The 21,808-nt window shown below is 42.4% G+C and overlaps 1 protein-coding gene across 2 annotated transcripts in view; it reads left to right on the forward strand.

Moving 5' to 3' along the window:
- The window catches only part of scfd2 (sec1 family domain containing 2), a 181,870-nt gene that overhangs the window by 59,057 nt on the left and 101,005 nt on the right, over positions 1-21,808 (forward strand). For both annotated transcript variants that reach the window (XM_007550701.2, XM_007550700.2), the window contains exon 5: positions 835-1,126. In XM_007550701.2, the coding sequence (XP_007550763.1) occupies positions 835-1,126 (292 nt within the window). The remainder of the gene's footprint in view (positions 1-834; positions 1,127-21,808) is intronic.

Raw genomic sequence — 21,808 nt, forward strand, 5'->3', positions numbered from 1 at the left:
AGCATTTTCTGCATGTTTTCATCGTGGAAGACAAAACTATGGAAATCTTTGGATTTGAGCTTAGCAAAAGATCCGAGTCCTTCATGAGCTTGCTTGCACCGTTTTGTGTTAACAGTTGCTCTTGGATTCACATGTTTTATTGAGATATGACCATGGAAATCAGCATTTTAACGGCATATCCATTTTAAGTTAATAATAACAAAATAAGTCTGCCACTTGGTGGTTTTCCACGAGAGAATGGACCGCTCATAGAGCATCTTACAAGGGAAATAACAGTGTCTCTGGGTTGCTATTGACTCAGTTGGTGTTGGAATTTGCAAACAACATTCCCATTCTCTACAAATCCAAGAAATCATGGAGAAAACGGCCTGTGGGATTCTAGGGGAGGCAATTAAAGTATCCAAGGACTGAGCTGGCTGTGGAGTGCGGCTCTGTTTTACTCTGCAGCAACACCTGCAACAACATGACCTTCACGAAAAGTTATTGGAAGAAAACATTTCCTGTTTCCTTACAAATGAATATCTATTAAAAAAAGGGGAGGGGGGGACAGATTTTGGAAATAAGATCCTTTGGATTGATTCAGACTGAATAAGACATCCTGGCCAAAATTAACAGATGTATGTTTATAGGAGACGTTGCCCAGATTTGTGTGCAAGACTGAATTTGTAATGAAATCTGTGACCTGGTTTTACCGACAAGGTTTTGACAGGGGCAGCCTTAACTTTGCTGCGCTCACATTTCCACGATGACCACATTGTTAACGTGAAACGTATCTGTGTGTGTGTGTGTGTGCGTGTGCGTGCGTGTGTGTGTGTGTGTTTCCCCGTGTCCCAGGCTCTTGGAGACAGCGACTTCCCGGCCGTGCTGAGGCAGCTGCTGCCCTTAATGAAGCCCCGCGGAGGCGAGGACAGCTCGTCATCAGGGTCGAGGCTCGGACAGGACGAGTGCGGGCCGGACGAGCTGATCCTCCTCCTGATCTATCTGTACACCCTGGCTGAGGAGGCGCAGGACTCCGCTGACGGTGGGGAGGAGGAGCTGGAGAAGCTGGAGCGCGAGCTGATAGGAGCGCTCACGCTGGTCGTCACCCGGGAGACGGAGCTCAGCCCGCTTCTCCAGAGCCTCACCGGTGAGAGAGCGCTCCCGCTGCCACACGTGGTTTGCCCAGGTGTTGGCAGCTGGGTGTGTTTCCTCTGTCTCTGTCTTCAGTGCTGCTAATGGGAGGATTTCTATCAGTGTCTTCACACTCCATCCTTCTCCTCAGCTCCTCGTGTCACGCCTCTTGGGCCAAAAACACGCACACTTCTACAAGCTACACAATATAAGTTAGTTGTTGGAGCATTGATAGCTTTAAAGTCTAAGCCCATACCCTGTAGCTGTAAGACATGCTGACACTAAAGCTGCTGTGTGTGACTTTTTATGATTATTAAAACTGTCTCCATGTCGTGACAGAATGTTATGAGGCAGATAATCTGGGAAAAGATCAATCTCCTCCACCTCTTCTCTGAGCTAGTATTGCCATCTGAAGAAAAGCACCAAAAACAACCAATCAGGGCCAGGAGGAGGGTCTTAGCGATGTCAATCGATGCTACGACATGTGCTAATGTCGAATAAACAATTTAACATTACGGGAAAAGAGTTTATCAGCTGTCATCTGTGGTTGTGCTAACTCATGCAACATGCTATGCTATGCTAGCAGCAGCATACGGTAGTGTTAGAGTTGGTAGGACTGGTTGTTTCTAGTTAGCACTGGGAGCACTGGGAGAAGGCAGAGGGGGTCCTTAATTTCACAGACTATCTGACTCTAACCGTACTGTCGCGACATGGTGACAGTTTCAATAAATAAAAGAGTTACACACTGCAGATTTACGTCTTCTGCCTTCAAGTTGCTCAATAATAAACCATTAACTACTTGTCAATGGTTTATTATTGGTATATTACAAACTTCATTTTGTTTGTTGTTAGGTATTAAGCTGTAAACCAACACAAAGTAGCACATTTCAGTCTCTTCCAGCCTTGTTTATAAGTAGACAGTAAAAACCTTTTGCCCATTCTGTTCTAAAATAATTCAGGTTAGATTCGGGCCTTGGCACAGATTCTCTGTTCGATTTAGGTCTGTTTTGGGGGGGTATTGTTCATGGGTTCAAGTCCCAAAGTCTTTTTTATGAAGTGCATGACAGATAGATTTTCTATGGATATATTCTCCTACCTGAGTTATATGCATTTTTGCATCTCCTCCAGACTTGGAAAATGGCTTTATAACTTAACCGTTTGTTCAGGATGCATTCCCACCAGCCATGTGTGGCCATAGTCTGTTTGCCTAGAAAGTCAGGTGTGTTTAGGGAAGGGTTAATTACACAATTGATCTCTGAAGCAGACCAAATAAAAAAGCAAATGGAACAAATGTTGCGATTTTAGTCCCCAATCAAACCGAGTCTACCAAACTATCGGGTGGGAAAACACCCCAAGCTTCTCCACAACTTTCTCCCTGACCTTCCTGCTAAAAATGCAAATCACACAATTTCAATTTTTCAAGTCGCGTATAATTTTCCTTCCATTCATAATTAAAAACAAAAACTGTAAACAAATTGGAAAAGAGCTCAGTGGGTCTGGGTTGTTTTGCAAGGCCCTGTATTTGTTGACCAAGCGGCTGGTGAACTGCAGTGCAGATCAAGGCCTGGGCCTAAGATGAATGGTCCGTCTGCCTCAGCACCACAGCCAGCGCACCTCCCTCAGAGTAATAGCATCTTTAACCTTGAGCCTCTAACATAAGCTCTCCTCCCCCAGTCGTAAAGTTCACAATTAATCCCACTTTTGGTTTGGGCTTGCACCATACCTTAGCACAAGCCGTGAAATAGCACACTGCGGTTTCCTCTTATATCACATCTGGGGTCACGTTGTATATAGGGGGTTTGGTAAATCTTCATAGTGCGCTAATAGAGACTGCTGACCTCTCTCTATCCCACTTTTCTGTCCTATGAGAAGTCTCTGCCTCTTCCTGTTCCACTTGGCTGGGTGCAGTTGGTCGAGGGGCTTTGGGAGGCAGGGGGGAGTGAGGTGTGGGGTGGCGCTCGTGGCAAGTTCAAGCTGAGAGTTGTGGTTCATGTAAGAAAAAAAGAAAAAACCCTGACTTTGTTATAAACACTTTCTTGGAAGGAAGCCCGCGACGGGGTGCCAGGTGCATTTAAGGCAGAATAAAGACAACATGTCAGGGGAAACCTGGCAGTTTGTGCACTTTTTAAGATTCAAGTGTGTGTTTTGTTGCGTGCGTGTGTGTGTGTGTGTGTGGATGGTTTTATAGCGGCCGACAAAGCACTTTGGCTTGAGTAACATGAGGAGGAGGTCGTCTGTCTCAGCATCCAGAGCAAAACATTGATTGTGACATTCCCCCCAATTAAAGGAGTCGAATAAAAACCAGACGCCGAACAGAGGTTGGTCACCATGAGAACGGGCGCTCTCGCGCAAATTCCCCCCCGCTTTTCCCATTTAGCGAGCGGCTCGAGTTTTAAGCGCACTGTGGATGAACTGTGGGTTGCAAACGGGGTGCAGAATCACCAGAAAAATATACAGAGAGGACAAAATACCAGAGGACAAATGGGAACTTGAGAATATAGGAAAGTAAGCATGACAGTGCAACCCTCACCGTGTCTGATAAACATCTGCGTCTGAGAACTTAGGAAATGATGTTCTTCAGACTTCCAGGCTCTGTCGTTTTTGTTTGCTCAGAGAACTGGAGAAGCTTTGTCTAGTTTACGTGTTTAAAAGCAACGTTCATGGCGTTTTTTTTTCTTCGTAACTAATGCCAAAGTGTGGGATAATTTCACAAAGCAGTTTCCCACTGGAAGGAGGAGAATCAGGTTCTGGAAATGCCCAAGTCTTAACCAAAACACGTTAATCGAAGTTAAAAATACATCCAACCTGTATTGTCATGCTTGGTTATAAAATACACTTCTTTTCAAAACAAAAGTGCTCACATCTTGATTTTATTGAGCTGGGTTTAATAAAAACAACATGGCTTTTTGGGTCCTATTGACTATTTCGCTCTGTAGTGCGCTATACTCACATCAAACGACGAATTAATCGGGTAATCAATTGATCTGGGTTCTGTTTTTATTGATGTCACATGTGAAGTAATCACACACTCTTTTAAGAGCAACAACAGAATATGAAGCAAAGTTACGCTAATCTGTTTAGAGACATAATTTGTCAAGATATCAGAAATATATAGTCTAACATCTCTTTTTTTTCTTCATTTTTTCAGGTGGTGTTTTTGTTTTTTACACAACCTGCAAGACACAAATAACGCTGATCTTGTAGAATGCAGCACTGCTTCCTCTGCTTGTGATTTCCCTAAATGCGGTGATAATGTCTGATGTTGGTTTGCTATTTGCTTGATTGAACTATTCTAGAAGTAGATCGTCTTTTTGCACTCTCCAATAACTTCATTAAATCTCCAAAGCATCTAACGGCGATGTCTTTTCATATTTGCTGTTTATTTTTGAAATAACATTTTTACCTCACTGTGGGCGTGCTTGCTGTAAGAAACCTTGGTCTTGCCAACAGTGATCAGCTTTTATTAGCATTTTTTTTATTATTATTTAGCATTACTCCTGACAGCAGTGCAGTGTGTCGTCAGGCAGGTCAATACATGCTGTAAGATTCCCCTGAGACCTCAAACCAAATATTTAACAGTAGTGATTTTTGTGTCGAGCCTTTCAGCCGGGGAACGTTATGTATATCCCAGATAGCACAGAATGATTGAAACAACTTTGAATCAATGTCAGCCAGAAACATTGAATCAACGTTGAAAGCTGACATTGAAAAAAAACATTGAAAGTGGTCGGTGACTTGTATGTTGAATCAACGTTAGGGTTTCAACCATAACTGACATTATATCAATGTTGATTCAACCATGATCTGAATGTGGATCTACATGCAGATTTGGGTTGATTCTACATTGAATGAAATGTAAGGATTTATGTACATTTTTAGGTCTGATAGGTCTACATCATAACATGCCACTAAAAGTTTCTTCACTGATGTTAAACACTATATTATTGGCAGATGATGGGTAAACTGTCTACACAAGGTTGAAAATGACAACATGGGTTTGATATAACATTTTATTTAAGAAAAGAGGGACAGATCTTTAAACATATTTGACTCCTTTTTGACTGTCAAAACAACAGTATGTTGTCCACAGAAGAACAGAGTCCATGAAGTTAAGCTTTGCACTGTATGAACTGGGAAACGGTACAAGTTGTGGTAACCCCAGTTTGACTCTGGTTGGCGTCACTTTGATTCCTTGCGATGTTTTCCTCTCGTTCTGGCGCGTAATGAAGCCACTTCTTGACAGTTTTGCTGCAGTCCTAAGTGTCAGCTTTCGGTCAAACTGCAGAGCAACAGCTGAAAAACACAAAAATAAAAGTGAGGAAGGTGCCGGTTAGAAAGATGATAAACATTTGAAAAGTTCTGAAAGACATTGAAAGATTAAACAGTGGTTACAGGTCTGAGAACAAATACAAACCATATAGTTCCCCATGTACACTCACTGTTAAATTAATATTTATCTTAATGTTTACGTATACAACTACATTTACCTATCAAGCTGCAGTACAGTGTAGGATTTATGATGCTGCACTCGTGTTAAAATGAGGGAATCAATATTTAAAATAAAGGGCTGTTTATCAGAAAACCTAACGATAAAACTCAGGGAGGATCAGGGTTTATTTAACACACCAGAGAAATAAATAGAGCAAAAGGTGATTTATACTGTAGTTGGAAAAATTATTTATAATTTATACAGAATAAACTTCCATCAAATAGCTGGTTCAATCTTCCATCAACTACAAATATTTCCAAATAAGCTGATTAAATTCCTTAAAAAGTGTCTATATGCTGATAAAGATCCCACACAAGTAACAATAATCCAGTTCAGTTTAACCAGTTACCAATACAAGGATCAACAGACTGAATCAGTCATTAGCAGGTTTAGTTCAGTGTTTCACCTGCCTTACATGTTAAGTGTTTCCCTTCTGCCTCACCTGGATTGAATCTGTGGATGATTAACAACCTTCTGCACTTCTTGATGGCTGCAGACGGTCATGTAATCATCCAACTCAGCTGTTCTGGTACAGAGGCTCATTTAAGCACGACCCTAAGCATATCATAATAAAAAGTTAAAAACAAGTGATTACTATCACAACAATTTAAAGCCCACCTGGAGCAGCCAGCTTTACACTTCCTTGTCCACCACATGCTCTCCCACACCAAACAATAGGCCCCGCCCTATTTTAAAAATTCAAATCCCACAAAATCTCGCAGGATTTCATACTTAGGCCTGGAGTGGTGGGTAGGATGAAAATAATACAAAAGGAGACATGACCTCAATTATTAAAAATATCCGTTTTGCCCCAAAATAACCAGGATTACTATGAGCACAAAACAATGCCCTTATTTTTCAATAAACACATTTAAGATCAAAGTAATATTGAAAAACTTACCATAAAAGTGCTCAGCGGAGAATTCAATTCAGAAGCCGGTAGCAAACAAGCCAGCAGCAAAGTGGCTTTTTGGTTGGGACAAACCACAAGTGTAAAAACGGGGAGGTGAACTGTACAACTCCTAGTACAGACTTGTAGATGTGTTTGTGTCAATATATCACAGACAAACAGTCAGTAAGAATTTATTAACAAGTAAAAAAATGTACAGAAAGGAATCACCACTCACTATCCTCTACAGTGTTATTAAAAATGTGAGAACCTCTCACCCAGAGCTCTGATGAGGAGGGGAGGACATTGATTCAACATTGATCAGACGTTGATCAGACATTTCAGTCATTAGATTTCAACGACAAAACAACACTGATTCATTGACCCAGTTTCAATGGTTTGATTGGATGGTTGTTTGATGGTTGATCCACCATCAGTTGTCGACTTCAACCAAAAATCAACGATTCTAACTACAATTCAACGTTGATTTAACGTCGTGTGCTATCTGGGATGATATTCTACTGTAAACAATTAGACATCTGTAACATAAAACTATATGTTATTGTAACTTTTTCACCTTCCACAGTCCAGAATATACCAGCTCTCCATCCAAATCTGAAAATGGAGCAAAAGTATTTGTTATTTTTACCCCCTGAAACGCTTTCAAAATGTTTGCTTTGAGAACATGAGGGTAGGTTTAGTTTTTAGATGTTCGGTGATGTGCCAGAAGTCAAAATACCCATAGAGTTGAATCACATTGCAACCTCAAATTTTAGTATATTCTGTTGGAAATGTTTGTGATAGACAAACATAAGTAGGAGGAAACTTATTATTATTATTATTATTATTATTATTATTATTCCATATAAATACAAATCTGAAAAGTGTGGCAGGCATTTATACCCAGCCACCCCAGCCAGTACTTTGTGGTTATCGTCTCTAAAAGCTCCTGTTTTGCATGTGAGAAATGTTTCCCTTGTGCCTTTAATATCTGCATTTTAACATTGTTTTCTTCTAAACTGCGGTTCTATGCTTATGCTCTTTCTTTCAACCATTACTTCAAAGTCCCATAAAGCACTTTGGGTTTCCCTGCGTATGAATAGTCCAAGATAAATCAAAGGCATTTTTTTTTATTTTATTTTCATCTACACACCAACAAAAAACCGAGGGAAAGCCCAGCCTACCCCAAAAATATTTCAGCATATAGTTCCCAGGTTTACAATGCAGCGCCGCATGTTTATAACCGAGTGTGTGAAACTTGCTGTTGTGTCTTTGTATTGTTGTCTCAGAGTATGGATGTGATTAAAGGGCTCGAAGAGTATTTATCCAAGAAAATGGTTCTGCTTATTGCAGACTGGGAAATGATCTCCCAAAACCAAAACGCTCCACAGCCGACACCACATGTGGGGGAGAGCCCGATTGGCTGCGGGCGGCACCGCGGAGCCAGAGCGAACGACGGGATTGGACGAAGAGCCCCAGACTGCTCCCAGAGCCGGGCTCTGATTGGGCCCTGCCGGGCTCTTGAGCGTACAACGCTGCGGTGTGTCTGATGTGTGCAGGTTGTAAATAGCTCCAAGCAGTTACTGTTAATTCCTCGCTTAGTTGTGGGAAAAAAACTACATTTATGCTGGTTGGAATAAAAACAAACAAAAAAAAAAATCCTCAAGCTGTTTTATAGATGCACTTCCTGTCGGGCCTGGTAAAGCTTTTGGTAGAGAATCAATCATCAGCCCTGTTTTTGAAATTCTCGCTTTTTTTTTTTTTTTTTTAATTTTCCTTTTTTTTGGGGTGGGGGACAAGATTGAAAGGCTCAGCCAAAGGTTTGTAAATCCCCACCCTTGGACAGCTTTCAGAGCCAGGAAGCTGAATCATAGCTCTTGCTCTTGAAGTGAGTGGGTGTCGTTCTGCAGAGGTGAGACTTGAGTCTTAAACCCCAACTGGTGCTGATGCTAGAGGTTTAGTCAGTACGCTTACACAAGAAAATGACTTGTAGTGGGTGGTGAGGGTGGTGGGGGGGCAGGGAAAAAAAAGTGAGTTTTAACGGGAAACTCGGTGGTTTTTCATCTTGTTCTTCTCTTTCTGCGTCAGCCACTCCTCGGGTTTGTTATTCATCCTGTCAGTGGTGTATGCATGGGGTAAGAAACGGGGGAGCGAGGGGAGGAGGTGCAGCAGACCTCCCCAAATGCGAATGTTTGGGTTGGCACAACAACATGAGCCAGTCAGGGGACTTGAAAAGGGATCACACATAACTTTTGCCACCAACTGTCTGTCTGCCTACTTTTTAAACTTTTCTTCTCTTTGTTTCTTCTTTTTTTTTTCCATGTGTCTGCATCTCTTTTCTCACCCCTTCTTTTTTCTCCTCCCTCTCCTCTCTCGGTAGGCCCCAAAGTGGAAACCCGGCAGCCGGGGAAGTGGAGCATAATCTCGCCTAATGATTTTGCTTTATTAAGCATATTTCCCCTGTTGCGCTTGCTTATGAAATTAGTTGCAATTATTTTTAATTGGTGGTCTTTCCTTTACTTCCTCCTCTGTTTGAACAAACAAGAACCCGTTGAGATACTCACTACGAGAGAGAACGGTGGACCCGGGGACGACCAAGGTACCCAGTGGCATTGACGCCCCCCCCCGGTCCCTTCATCACCAGTTCACTTCATCAGATAGGCTGATGGCAGGGAGTTTTAATTAACATTGTCTCATCAGCTACTTACTGCAGAGCCAGGAAGGCCTGGTTACCAGGCAGGCCAATCACAGCTGGTGGTTGGATTGGATTAATCGTAAGCTGATTGTTGTAAAAGATAAAAACTCAAATCGATCATCAGCTGCTGTTTGTCGGTTGTGATTTGTAACCAAAGTATGTTGGGAGTCTGAGGAAGTTAAACTACATTGGATTATTATAAATAATTTTTTTAAATCTCTTAAAATCAAGCTAACGGGTAAATCCTTGCCAGGAAAGTTGATGTTAATTTATTTTGTGTCAATTTATATTTTTCTCTTATCAATTCAATTCAAATATTGAATTGTTTCCATTTGTCTCCAACATTGTTTCCAACATTTAGTTTCCATTTGGAAGCATTTAGTTTGGATATAACATCCAAATATCTTCAGTACCGGCAAATTAACAGAAATGCTAAAATTGATGAAATTTAAAGAAATAAAATCTATAATTATGTTTGACGTTAATTAAACACCTACTCACTACTAATTAAACAAACCTAAACAACCGAGAATGAATCAAACAACACTAAATCAAACCTACATGATAACATATTAATTGTGCGTTCACACCAGCCCTCTTTAGTCCACTTTAATCGACATTTACTTTGTTTGTATAAAGAGTCCAGTGTGAAAGCGCAACTGAACTCTGACGCGAACCAAAAAGCAAACTCTGGTCCGTCTAAAAATCTCGGTCTCGGTTCGGGTGAAGTTAACTTTGTCGCAGTTCGAATACATATGTGGATGGACGCGCACCGGAGACTGGAGACTGCTCCAAGAGCAGGACTGTAGCGCTGGGCATTCTGGGTAAACCAAAACAAACACGAGATGCTAGCGCTAGCAGGAGAAATGGCTTATGGTCTTTTATAAAAGACAGAAGAGAAATCCTACAACCACTAAAATCTGGTGCTACTCCATTTTTATTTGCATTTTGTGAGAAAGGTAGTTGTGCTCACTCTCTTCTTCAGACATTTTTGTATTATTTCCTTCAGTAGTTTTTGGCGCAGGCGAGGGGGGGTGGGGGGGAATAGGTTTTTCAAAGGTTTGGATCGTCCAACACAGTGCAGTGTGAAAGCGAAATGTAGCAGCTGGAAATGTAGCAAATGTTGTAATTTTGCTCCCCAATCGAAACAAGTCTACTGGACTATAAGATGTGGAAATAATAAAAGTCTCTCTCTTAATCTAAGCATCATTATAAGGTGTCAAAACACTAAGACTGTAAGGAGAAAAACCCAGATCTGTTAAGTCAGGAAAATAATGTGCATGGCCTACATTGAAGTCTTGAAAGCTGGTTTAGAACATCTCCACTCGAGCATTTTCTTAAATTTACTTATTTATGTATTTTTTGCGTTAGTGGAAGTCATTGACAGGAAATTGGCAGAGAGAGAAGGGTCGCGAGACGAGCAGCAAACGAAGATGGCCGCATTAAAGACTATAGCTTCTGCATATGGGGAGCCCGCTCTACTGCTGCTCCATGCGGCGCCATTCAGAGAGAACGCTGCTCAAGTCACCCCTGCTTCACACCTACTCATTAAATCAGCCCTGTGAAACTTTGGTTGCAAGTTCAGCAACCAAAGACCGCTCTGGTCTTTTCACGCATCACAATAATGCAGATGGAAAGCCGGGGACTGAGAAGAAAGTGTGAAATACATGTCCAGTCAGCAGCAGCCTTAATGTGTTGGGCGGTTTTCACATTTACACTTATGTCTTCTTTTGCGGGGTGTGTTAGCAAATACACACTGCACTAAGCTCACCAGCACTTCCTCCACCTCCGCTGGGATTTGGACCGAAAAGCGTCACCGTCACGATCTCCCACTGCGCTCCTTGTACATAATCCCACTTTAGCAAATCAGTGGCAGCAACGCATTCCAGAGGCACATGCGGCCAGGCTCCAGAGGGACCCTAACAGAGACGGCGGCCCCTGAACCTTCCACACGCGTCAATGCACGCCGGGGTCGAGCGGTGACCCCTGGATTGGAGGGTCAGGAAAGGAGTCTGGCCAGTGTTCCTCTTCCCGCTCATCCTCCACGTCTACGACTCCTCTGGGAAAACATCCCTCTCCATCTGCGTTCATGAATTCTCGTGCATTCTTGTGTTTTTTTAGAGCATGTATTTCATAAATCATCCCGTCATCCACTCCTGTTCCGTATTAAAAAGGAGCCTGAAGTAAAAGTAGAGAAGACGACAGCAGAGACGCGTCCGGGCCAGGTCTGTTTTGTCGGGATGTTTGAGAAATAAGGGAATAAAAAAACGTCTGACCAGAGAAAGATCTCTGAACAGGAAGGAGCAGTTCACTGAGTTTCTCTGTGTGTGAGTCTATTTTTCAGCAAACCCGCTTATTTTTTTTTTTGTTGTTTTTACGGTATATCTGCGTTTTATCTGTTCGTGCGGAAGGACTTGTTTACGTTTGAGATTCCAGTTAGCAGTGAAAGATGACCTGTCCTAATGTACCCACTTTCCTCCCCAAACTGTCCCCGTTCCTTCTCCCTCCGCCGACCCCCTCCCACACTCGCCCCATCCGACTTCCTCCATCAGTATTTCTCTCTAAATTCAGACGAACTTTTTTCTTTTCTTTTTTTTCTTTGGCCTCATGTTCCCTTCAAACCTTTCCCCGGCTAGCTAAGAAGTGGAACTGTAAATGATAATCTTCGTGTTTATTTTTTAGATTTATAGTGAAAATCTGCAGTTGGCATCGCTCTTGTTCTCTGCCTCCCAAAGGGACAACAAGAACAGAACGATGCTCCCCGTAATCACATCCTGTACCGATTGTGGGACTTTATCGGAGTCCTGAAAGCGAAACGTGTTCGTCTAGTCCTCTCCTGGGTGGAGAACTCCTCCGTGGCCTCGGCACCAGATGGAAGCTCTCCTGGCGTTCTGAGCTGGCCCGGTCATTTCCTGTCAGAGGTCTGGTGTTAATCAAGGCCTGAGCCAGCAGAAACGCCCCCCCAACTCCCCCACCTCCACCACCTCCTTTTTTTTTTTTCATTGCTTGTCTCTTTTCCCCCCTTTCCTTCATTTTGAAGGCAAAGAAATACATTTTTCCTCTCTCCTCCCTGCCTTTCCTCTAGTTTATGCTCCTTTGTCTCATACGCTGTACCCCAGCTTTGTTTAGCAAAGGACAGATCTCACTGCAGGCGGTTGTAAATTGTGCTCCATGTTATCAGAGTCACTTCTTAGAACTGCAGGTCCAGCCTGATAGGGAGAGATAGTAAGGACTGAGCAGAAAGGAGTCTTTCTTAACTTCCAGTCTGGAGAGTCTGGTTACGTCCTGGTGTCTGTTTGCGTCTTCAGGACTTTGATGGACCCAGTCACAGATAGGCTTATCTTCCTGCTCCACCTACTCCGCCGACCAGACACAGACCCTAAAGCAGATGGGGGTCCTCCAGGTTCTCCTCCATCCCTCCTGCCTTGGGTTCCTGCTCAATATTTCTTAAACCGATCTACGTGCCTCATCTCCAGTGCAGATGCTGATGGTGACACATCACTTAGACTTTTCTGCCAAAGACTCTGCAGCAGACTTATGACTCTTCTTATACTCAGAGGAATTTATCAGAACAAGGCGAGAGGGGAAATCAGCTAAACTGTAAATTACTGTAAGATCGAAACTATGGAATATTTCAGCAGCATTTTTTTTTCTATGGAAGGTTATTTTTTTAATCTGCATCAGATCCAAAGTTACCTCGTAAATAGTTTAACAGCTCAGTAAAACTAGCCGGGCTATTGCCTTCCTATGCTTGATTCTCATCTCCTCTTACTGCTCCACCTGAGTTTTCTCCCATTGAGCTGAATTCCTCTGACAGAATAATTTTATAATTGTTTTTTAGCCAAAAAAAAACAAAAAAAAAACAGTGACTTCAGTCTGATGAAGTACAGGCTCACTATCGTTTAAATCCAGCTGTCAATAGATCCTCTTTCCTCATCACATCTTCTATCCCCTCCTCCATCTCACTCCATCTTATCTTCTCCCACATCAGTCTGAGTCTCCATCGCTCTTACACACTTTTCCTCTCACGCACACACACTCTCCAAACTGCTCTTTGTTGCCGTCATCCCGGCGGCGTCTGCTCTGCGTCAGATAGCTCGGCGCTATCGCGTCCGACTCCGCCGCCCACGCTCCAGGTAGACGTCTCAGGCGGAGGGATGAATGGGCCGGCTGTTCGGGACGCTTCGTCCTTCTCCGGCTCTAGCATGAGGTGAAACGTTGAAGCGGAGAACAGAGTCACCGTCGCATCCAAAGGCGCCGGCGCACAGACGGTGATAATGAAGGGTCTGCAGGGAGGGCTGCTGCCATGTAAACTTAACCCCCCTACTTAAAATAAACACACAAATTCACCAAACTTTATAACCCCCTTTGCTGTAAAGTCACCATTTATAATTGTACACTCCCTCTCACTCCTCCTATAGCATCTCTGACCCAGAACATACAAACTCCAGTCTGTGGATTTTTTTTATTTATTTTTTTTTATTTCCTTCTCCATAATGTAGCTCCAGTCTCTCTGCAGAAAATCTGCCCAGTAGTGAGGGTGTTATTTCCAGGATGGGATGTATGGTTTTAATTTTCTCATTTTTCTGTTGTTGTTTTTTTCTTTTCTTTTTTTTTTTTTTTCAAGTCTCCCTCCCTCTCCGAAGACTTTTTCCTGCTGGAAGCGTTGCACGTCTCCCGCTCCAGAGTCTCCCAGTTGTTCACAACAACCTCTCTCCTCTAATGAAACACTTACATGCGGTGGAGTGTTGACAGAGTAACATTAGAGCTGTGATGTCTGAAGCTCATGTTAGATGTGTGTCATACAGCATGCACTGATACAGCTGATTATCACATTTATAAACCAACTATTAGCATAAACATTCATGTCTTTTTTTTTCGTATTTCATTCCTAAGAGCTAGGTGTCATTTTTTTAGGTGTCCTTCTGAGATCTTGGGTTCATCCATCCAATTGTACGTCTTTGAATCAGACTGGGAGAGAGAAAACTTTGACCACTTTGTTTTGCACAACTTCTCAAGATCACCCGGAGTTCTGGGTCTGTTCTGCTCATCCCACTGCTTCTCTGTAGGATTCAACAAGATTCCCAGGGCCTTTGGAAGAGAAGCAGGTCTACAGCATTCCTCCGTTCTTAGCTGTTATTCCACATTTTCTTAGTTTTAAATCTGTGGAGTATAAATTATTGCCCAAGGCCAGAATTCTGCTGTCATCAAACCAAAATCCACGATTCCAGGTAGAGAGTCGATCAAACTACGAACCTTTATGCTTGTGTTGGTAGGAGAGGAAAGGCCTTTTCTGGACAGGCCCCCTAAAAAACCGCTTAGCATGTAGATTTGCATCTTATGGTTGCTATGGAGACTTGAGGACTCCAAGTTCTCCATCTGTGAGCGTCAAAGATTTTATTTGCCCGCACCCGACCGTCCTGCTGACAGGATCATCTGGGGTCCTCATCCTACCATTTGTTACAAGCTCCATTTGTGTAAACATTTCAGGTTTTGCTCTGACTGTACATACAGTCACAATCAGCGAGTGTTTTGACTTATGAAAATCAACGGGGAAAATGAAGAGAAATGAAGAGTGGTCTGTAAGAACCACTCTCTGTCTTGTTACATTTCTTAGTGTTCAAATTTAATCGTCTTAAGTAAAATAAAGTGCAAGTTACAGACAGATTTTTTTTTTTGCACATTAATGTTTTTAGGAACAGCAGTGAATTTATAAGAACATATGTAGTTTTATAACTTGGTCTTTTCCCCAACAGATTAATAGTGCTTAATTGGGTTTTTTTTTTTCTAAAAGTTTCACTGTGAAATTATTTTCAAAAGGATGATCCTGGCGTGGCGTCTCGTCCTTCGGCCGATCCATGTGCTGAATTCCAAGTTAACCAATATTTCTTACCAAGGTCAAAATTGAAAACATTACAAAACCTTGAGGCAGTTAAAATAATATTTATTTAGAGAGCAAGATCTCTGGTTGCTTCCACGATAAAGGAATGAGGCATAGTCCAGATTTTATCTGGATCTGTTTTTGCTAAAGTGCAACGAGATTAAATTGGGTTTATTTAACGTTGTGACAGCAGGGTTAACTTATTCCTGCCTTCTTGTGTGGATGCATTGACACAAACACACACAAACATCTGCTCTCATTAGGAGGCCTCCTTGCATCTCCACCAATTACACACACACACGCACACACAGGTGCAGCTTCACACTCTCAGCTGATCTCAGTAACTCTGAAACAAACTTCCTTTGCCGTCTGCATGTCTTTAGTCGTAAGAGCGATCAGCTCTCAGATGGGATCTGCCTTCGCAGATTAGATTATTGTTTTAGAGGGCTGGATTAGGAGGTTTTATAACACGAAGAGTTATAATAGTCTGCGGTCAGTGGCCACACTCTACATCTCATGAGCACATTTGGTGTTTTTAGTCTGTTGCCTGAAAACTCGGGCAATTAAATATATATATTTACGCAAATTTGGAAGATTGAGACGTTCCATTAAACGTTCCGAGGTCAGAAATAACTACTGGTCTGAGTTCGCCAGTGGTCAGCGAGGCAGTAGACTTATCCACCCTATAATCCACTTTGATGTGGACCTAAACCCCAGCAGGACGTGATGTTTGTGTAGGATGCCTGCCTGGACGGATAAGTATATGTGCGATCCCGCTTCTGTGTCTTTCCGAGAGTTCTACACGAGGCGGTTCCGAATGAGGAAGCGGAGCCGTGATTAGAGGGATCTGACATTTGCCAAAGAAACTTCCTGAGATAGGAGGCTTCCTCTGTGTCTGAGGGACTGTCCTCCTTATCGCTCGCTGTCTACTCCATTCTATCTCACCGATGCCTCTGCAGATCAGCTCCGCGCATCTAATTGGAAACAAAATTCTCACCTAACATTCGTCGTGTAAAGTCTCGGTTCTGCTTCCTGCGCAAATTTGACTTGATTTGAGAGCTTTTCTTTAAGACCGACACTGTTAATACCATCTTGTATGTTCAATATGCTACTCATTAGCTGCATTTCCATTACTAATGGAAACTTTTTTGATATTCTGATATTGTAAAAAAATATATATAAATAAATCACAATTTTGCAATTGCGGCGTTTCCAAAAATGCAATTAAAAGTAAGTATAAAACATTAAAAATTATGAATGTAAAAGTGCATGCAAGATATATTCATAATTCAGCCTCGGCGTCTCTTTTTAGGCGTTGGAGTGACAAGCTCCTCATATTGGAAGCGGCTACTTATATATGCAGCATTTAGGGGAAATAGTCTGCAGTTTTACAGAAGAGTAACGGATTCAAACGCACATTGCTGCAAAACGGTGTTCCCATTGCAAATTTGTGAAATGCACCAATTTTGATACGGCTGAAAAACCACTTTATCCTAGCACAAAAGTATTTTTCAAGATTGGCATGTTTTCATTCAGCAAATTTATTTTCCATTTTGGGCATTTTTATGGTGAATGGAAACGCAGCTACTATTTATTTAATTGTGCATATTTAACCTGGAAATTTTAGTTAATCAGATTAATTATTTTGCTGGGATACATTAGGAAATAATCCACGTTATACCTTAGGACATTAACACTACCTTCATTTCGGAAAGAGGAAAGCGACCAATGGCTGCCTTTAGGGAGCCTTTCCTGATTGCCAGGACGCACGCCGCAACTGACCTAAAAGGGCAAGAAAACTTGGCTGCAATCAACCCAGACCTGAATCACATGAGTCAGAGGTCTGTGGTTTCCGTTCTGTGTAGCGATGACTTGAGTCACTGCTGCACAGATTACTCAGGTCTGGAACGTTTTAGGCATGTGGATCAGCGTTGTGTTTAGAGTAGATGGACGTAGGCATGCATTGCAAAGGAAGCCCAGGCACAGAGTGAAGGGAGGCAGTGACTCGGTGATGCTCTGCGGCTTCTTCCTCTGGCAATGATAGCTGGTAAGTGCTCTTCGGAGGACATCGTTGGGAAGCAACTGTCTCTGTGGCGGTTGTTGTTGTTTTTTGTGAACAGCTCCTTGTGGCGTGAACCTGAAGGTAGATGTCCAAGCAGTTTTTGTCCAGGATGTGTGGGGTCTGCAGAGATGCACTCAGTTGTGTAGAGGGAGAGAGAGAAGCGAACTGAGGCAAGAACACACCCCTGGAGGACGCCGCCGCTGATGGCTCTTGCTGCATTTTCTCCCTCTGAAGAACCATCAAATTGTAGGTTCAGTTACAGCTTCCTCTAAACATATTGATGTGTTTCTTGGCAAGACATGAAACCCTAAATTGGGTAGACTAATGTTCCTCAGCAACATTGACCCACGCTTGTGTTTTGCTGTGAAATTCAGTCAGATCCTGACACAGCAGCCAGTTGGTGGTTCAATGATTTTTAAACTGCAGTGTGACGAAAGGTGTGATTTCATGTAAATTACTTGAAGATAATATTGTTCTGGCTAAACCAAGACATTTTACTGATACAGGAACCAGAACAATCAATGCCTTTGACAATGAAAATAAAAGTACAAGACTATTGCAGCGTGTCCAGATCAGTGGTTCTTGCATGTTTAGATTCCCCTGGCGTAAAATACACACGGGAACCTGCAACTGTGACCGTGGCTTATTCTACCACACAAATTATGATAAAGCCAAATAAAAACAAAAAAGAGCAGGCCAACACAACAACACAAACAGTCCCAACAAACATCACAAGACACTGCCGTGTCACGACCAAGCATCGAGTCCCAACCCCATCTTTAGAAAACACTGATCTATAGAGCTTGTTTAATGTTTCCCACTAAAACTCACATCAGCTCAGAATTACGCCGAAGCATTTCATTGGCAGCTTTTATTCCATGGGAACGTCTGTGCTTGTAAATGCAAGAACGTTTTTTGAGAACTTCTAGAAATAAGTGGTTAAAAAAAAAGAAACATTATTTTCTTGGATTTGATTATCACAAAAAAAGAAAGCCTTTTTAATCAGAACTTTTAAGGAAGGTAGGAAATTGGCTGACTAGAGTTTATTGGAAAAGGAGTTCTTTATCAGATGCTGTGACCTGAAAAGAGAAGAGACTCTTTGGAGGTGAGAAAGGCTTAAAGGTCAATACGGAATCTAATATTAACTTTTAATTAAACTTTAAAATAAATGTCAGTGTGTCTGAGAGTCATAAAAACTGAATAAATAATTCTCTATCTTGCAGATTTATCTTCAAGATTGGGGAAATGGAAAGAGTAATCTCTCGTTGTCATGCTGCAGCGTTTTATCATCCTGCATATCTCCGTCAGTTTCCCCTACTCGACCTTTGTAGCATGTCTTGCTGCAAAATTATGCAAATGCTGGTTCTAAGTGTTTATAGCAGATAGTACGTTGCTTACTGGGAATATATGCCTTTGGTCTAATCCTCTTCAGTTAATTAAATGCGGTCTCAAGAGTTAAGCACAGAATGAACTGGTATGTAGAGGCATATGCTTCTCTAAATAACACTGTTTGAAGATGTAAAACAGACTGAAGAAACAAACACATGCTGCTACTCTAATGCCCTTAAATAATCATCAAAAAGTCTGTCCGATTTCATTAAAGCAGGGGTTTTGACAGTTTATCTGCTCTGGAACGACGTGGAGGTATGTTATGAATAAAATGTCAAGCCGGAACAACATCAGCAATGACCTCAGTGAAGCAATTTCTACCCATCGGACGAGTCTATCATACTTCATCGAGGAAGGCTACCAACTAACAGAAAAGAGATTGTTAGCAATCTTCACATTTTTACCAAAGGTCAGCCCACGCGATGCTCCGAGAAAAACAATTGGAGCTTTAAATCAGACTCTTTCCTTACTTGGCATTGGTGACAATACATTCACGAGAGTACTGTAACTAAAAAGGCTGGACAACTAAGGACTCACTGGAAATTATTCAATGGCTTAGTAAAAAACAAGACTAAATGTTGCTAACAACCATCAGGCATGATGGCGGAGGGTTAGTGATTTGTAGTTGCTTGGTACAGGACCAGGAGACCTTGCAAACATTGAGTCGACCATAAACCACTCCGCTATGCTGGAGTCACATGTGTGACAGGCGGTCTGACACATCATACAACACAAAGATTCAAAACCCAATGGCAATTCTACAACAAAAGAGTTGAGAGAACAGAATTGAGTTGTTGCAGTGATTCAGTCAAGTCCTAAGGACAGGCATTGTCTCTGAGTCTCTGATCTCTGAGTGAACCAGTACTGGCAAACCTCAAGGAGAGTGGTCCAAACTCCTCCCAGAAATCTGAGGGACAGATACAGTAATGCAGAAAACACTACTTAAAATTATTTGTACTGAAGGTGGCTCAAGCATTTCTTTTTCCAGCGACCCAGTGCTATGCCAAGAGAACCTATGGAGGTGCTGTACCGTATGCAAGACTTGTCCACCGTTCACTGTTAAGTCTTTCTCCTGCTCCGTCAGATCGAACAGTTCCTCGTGCTGTCCAGCATCAGAATCTTGTTCATTTGTGGAGAACAAACGATGCTGCAGCTCTTTGGTACGGTCTTAAAGATGAACAATGTCATTATTGTGCTCTGCTACTTCACTTTCTGTTGCTGTCTTTTGTGGGGACGAGATGAGTCACTCCACAGCAGGACGGTCTGCATCTGAATGAGCAGATGAGCGTGAGTCACCGTAAAATGACGAGTCTTCACGAAACAGAGTTCAAGGGGGGGAACTATGCTTACGAACGTGTAGCAGTGTACGAGCAGCACATAGCTGTCCGTCCTGGCCTTGATGAAAGACCGTCAGGGAGAAAGTATGAAACAGTCCAGTTTAATCAATCAGCCTGTGTGTGTGTGTGTGTGTGTGCGCGCGCGCACGTTTGTGTGTGTTTGTCCTATGTGCACTGCGCCTCCACATGTGGCTTTAATCTCTGCTTTCTTTCGTGTCCCACCCATCTTTTACCCTTCACAGAGACTTGTGACCACCGAAGACGTCTCACTGGTTCAAAACAAGTTGATTTTCTCCAGCCTCTACTCCGTGTTTCGGCTTTTCTGTTTCTCTTTACACCATTGTGGCCCCAAATATCTCATAGCGTAAAAATCTGCTTTCATATTCCGCGTCCTGGTTGAGATTTATCTCAGGCTGTGTGTGTGTGTGTGTGTGTGTCTTTATGGTGTGTTGACTGATCATCCAGTAAACAGAGCCCAGAGCTCAGATTTCACTGGAGTTTATTGCTTTGGGTTCAAATCTGCCATGTTCAGGTTGTTTATTTGCCCTGCAGGTATCACATTCAACCCGCAGCTCTCTGTCTCTCACTCACCCCCCTCTCTCTCTCTCTCTCTCTATCTCTATCTATATCTCTCTCCCTCTCTCTCTCTTTCTCTCTCACGCTCACATGTGTAGTCCCTCAGCCTGACCATGCAGTAATAGCATGCAGAGTCAATAAACAGTCATGCATGAACTTGTTCACAAAAATACACAACTCTTTGTTCAGCACTTGTAGAAACTGATCTCTCTCTCTCTCTCTGCTTTTCTCACAGACACTTTTCTCTCCTTCATTTCCTTTCATTGCTCACATATTCTTACAGTTGCATTATAACATAATGTGAAGCTGCTTGATTTTTCTGATTTCTTCAGCTGGCATTGTAACTCGTCACCTTTTACTCTATTCTCTGATTGCGGCAAAGAACTTTAGTTCTCAAACAGCATCATTAGAACCGACACACAGCAGAAACGGATCAGGGGCAAACTTGTGGAGAACGTCACAAGGTCTTCTGAAAGGGAGAACAATGTGGCACAACTGTAAGCTTTCAAGACATCCCCGTCCATACACATTGATTGATGGGGAAGGGAGAGGATTAAGAAGAGAAACAGTCAAGATGCCCGTTGTAACTCCGGAGGATCCATAGCTTTGGTTGGACAGTCTGTCAACAGGGTAACCTATAAGGTCAAGACAGGATCAGATCTTATTCCTCATCCAACCAGACAGAAAATCAGGTAGGACGATGTAAGCAAGGTAGCAAGTGGAACACGTTAAAGTTCATGGGGCCTTGCAGACCTCGAGCGATTCCATGCGACTGCGTCTCTGACCGTTCGACCAAATTACACCCCCGGTCTATCTTGGCCGGAATTATGTAGCAATTTGACAGGAATGTCATGAGAGAGACGGGAAGCAAATCCGCTTTGGAGGAAAATGTAGATTAAAATCTTTTACTCATAAACAAAGCAGAGAACTTGGCCTAAATGAATCTTCCCCACCGTGTTCTCACTGACCAGTGTCTGCTGTGTTCCTTGCTGTTTCTTCATTAACTTTTTAGAAGAAACCTCAGAAGGCTTCACGCAACACCTGGATTTTCCATTTGCTAAGCAGGTGACTTCTGGGGGTCGATTGGTTTCTCTGATTTTTATTGAGGGGTTTCAGATTGAAGGGGGTTGAGTACAGGGGTACACCTTTTAAGATTTCACATTTGCTAACAACTTTTGTCAATCGTTCATCTTTTTCCCTCCATTTCACAAATTTACAATAGAGGTGGGCGGATCAATCCAAAATATTGGTAATATTGATACCAAGTCGGTAACAATATAAGATCGATACGTTAGGTCCAGATTTCCTTTTCGAATTTCTTTTTATTTTTATATTGTAGATTCCCAACTCAAAAAAAGTTTTGATTTGCTCTCAAATATT

This window comes from Poecilia formosa, unplaced genomic scaffold, assembly GCF_000485575.1.
Source record: "Poecilia formosa unplaced genomic scaffold, Poecilia_formosa-5.1.2 Scaffold37, whole genome shotgun sequence".
NCBI lineage: Eukaryota > Metazoa > Chordata > Actinopteri > Cyprinodontiformes > Poeciliidae > Poecilia > Poecilia formosa.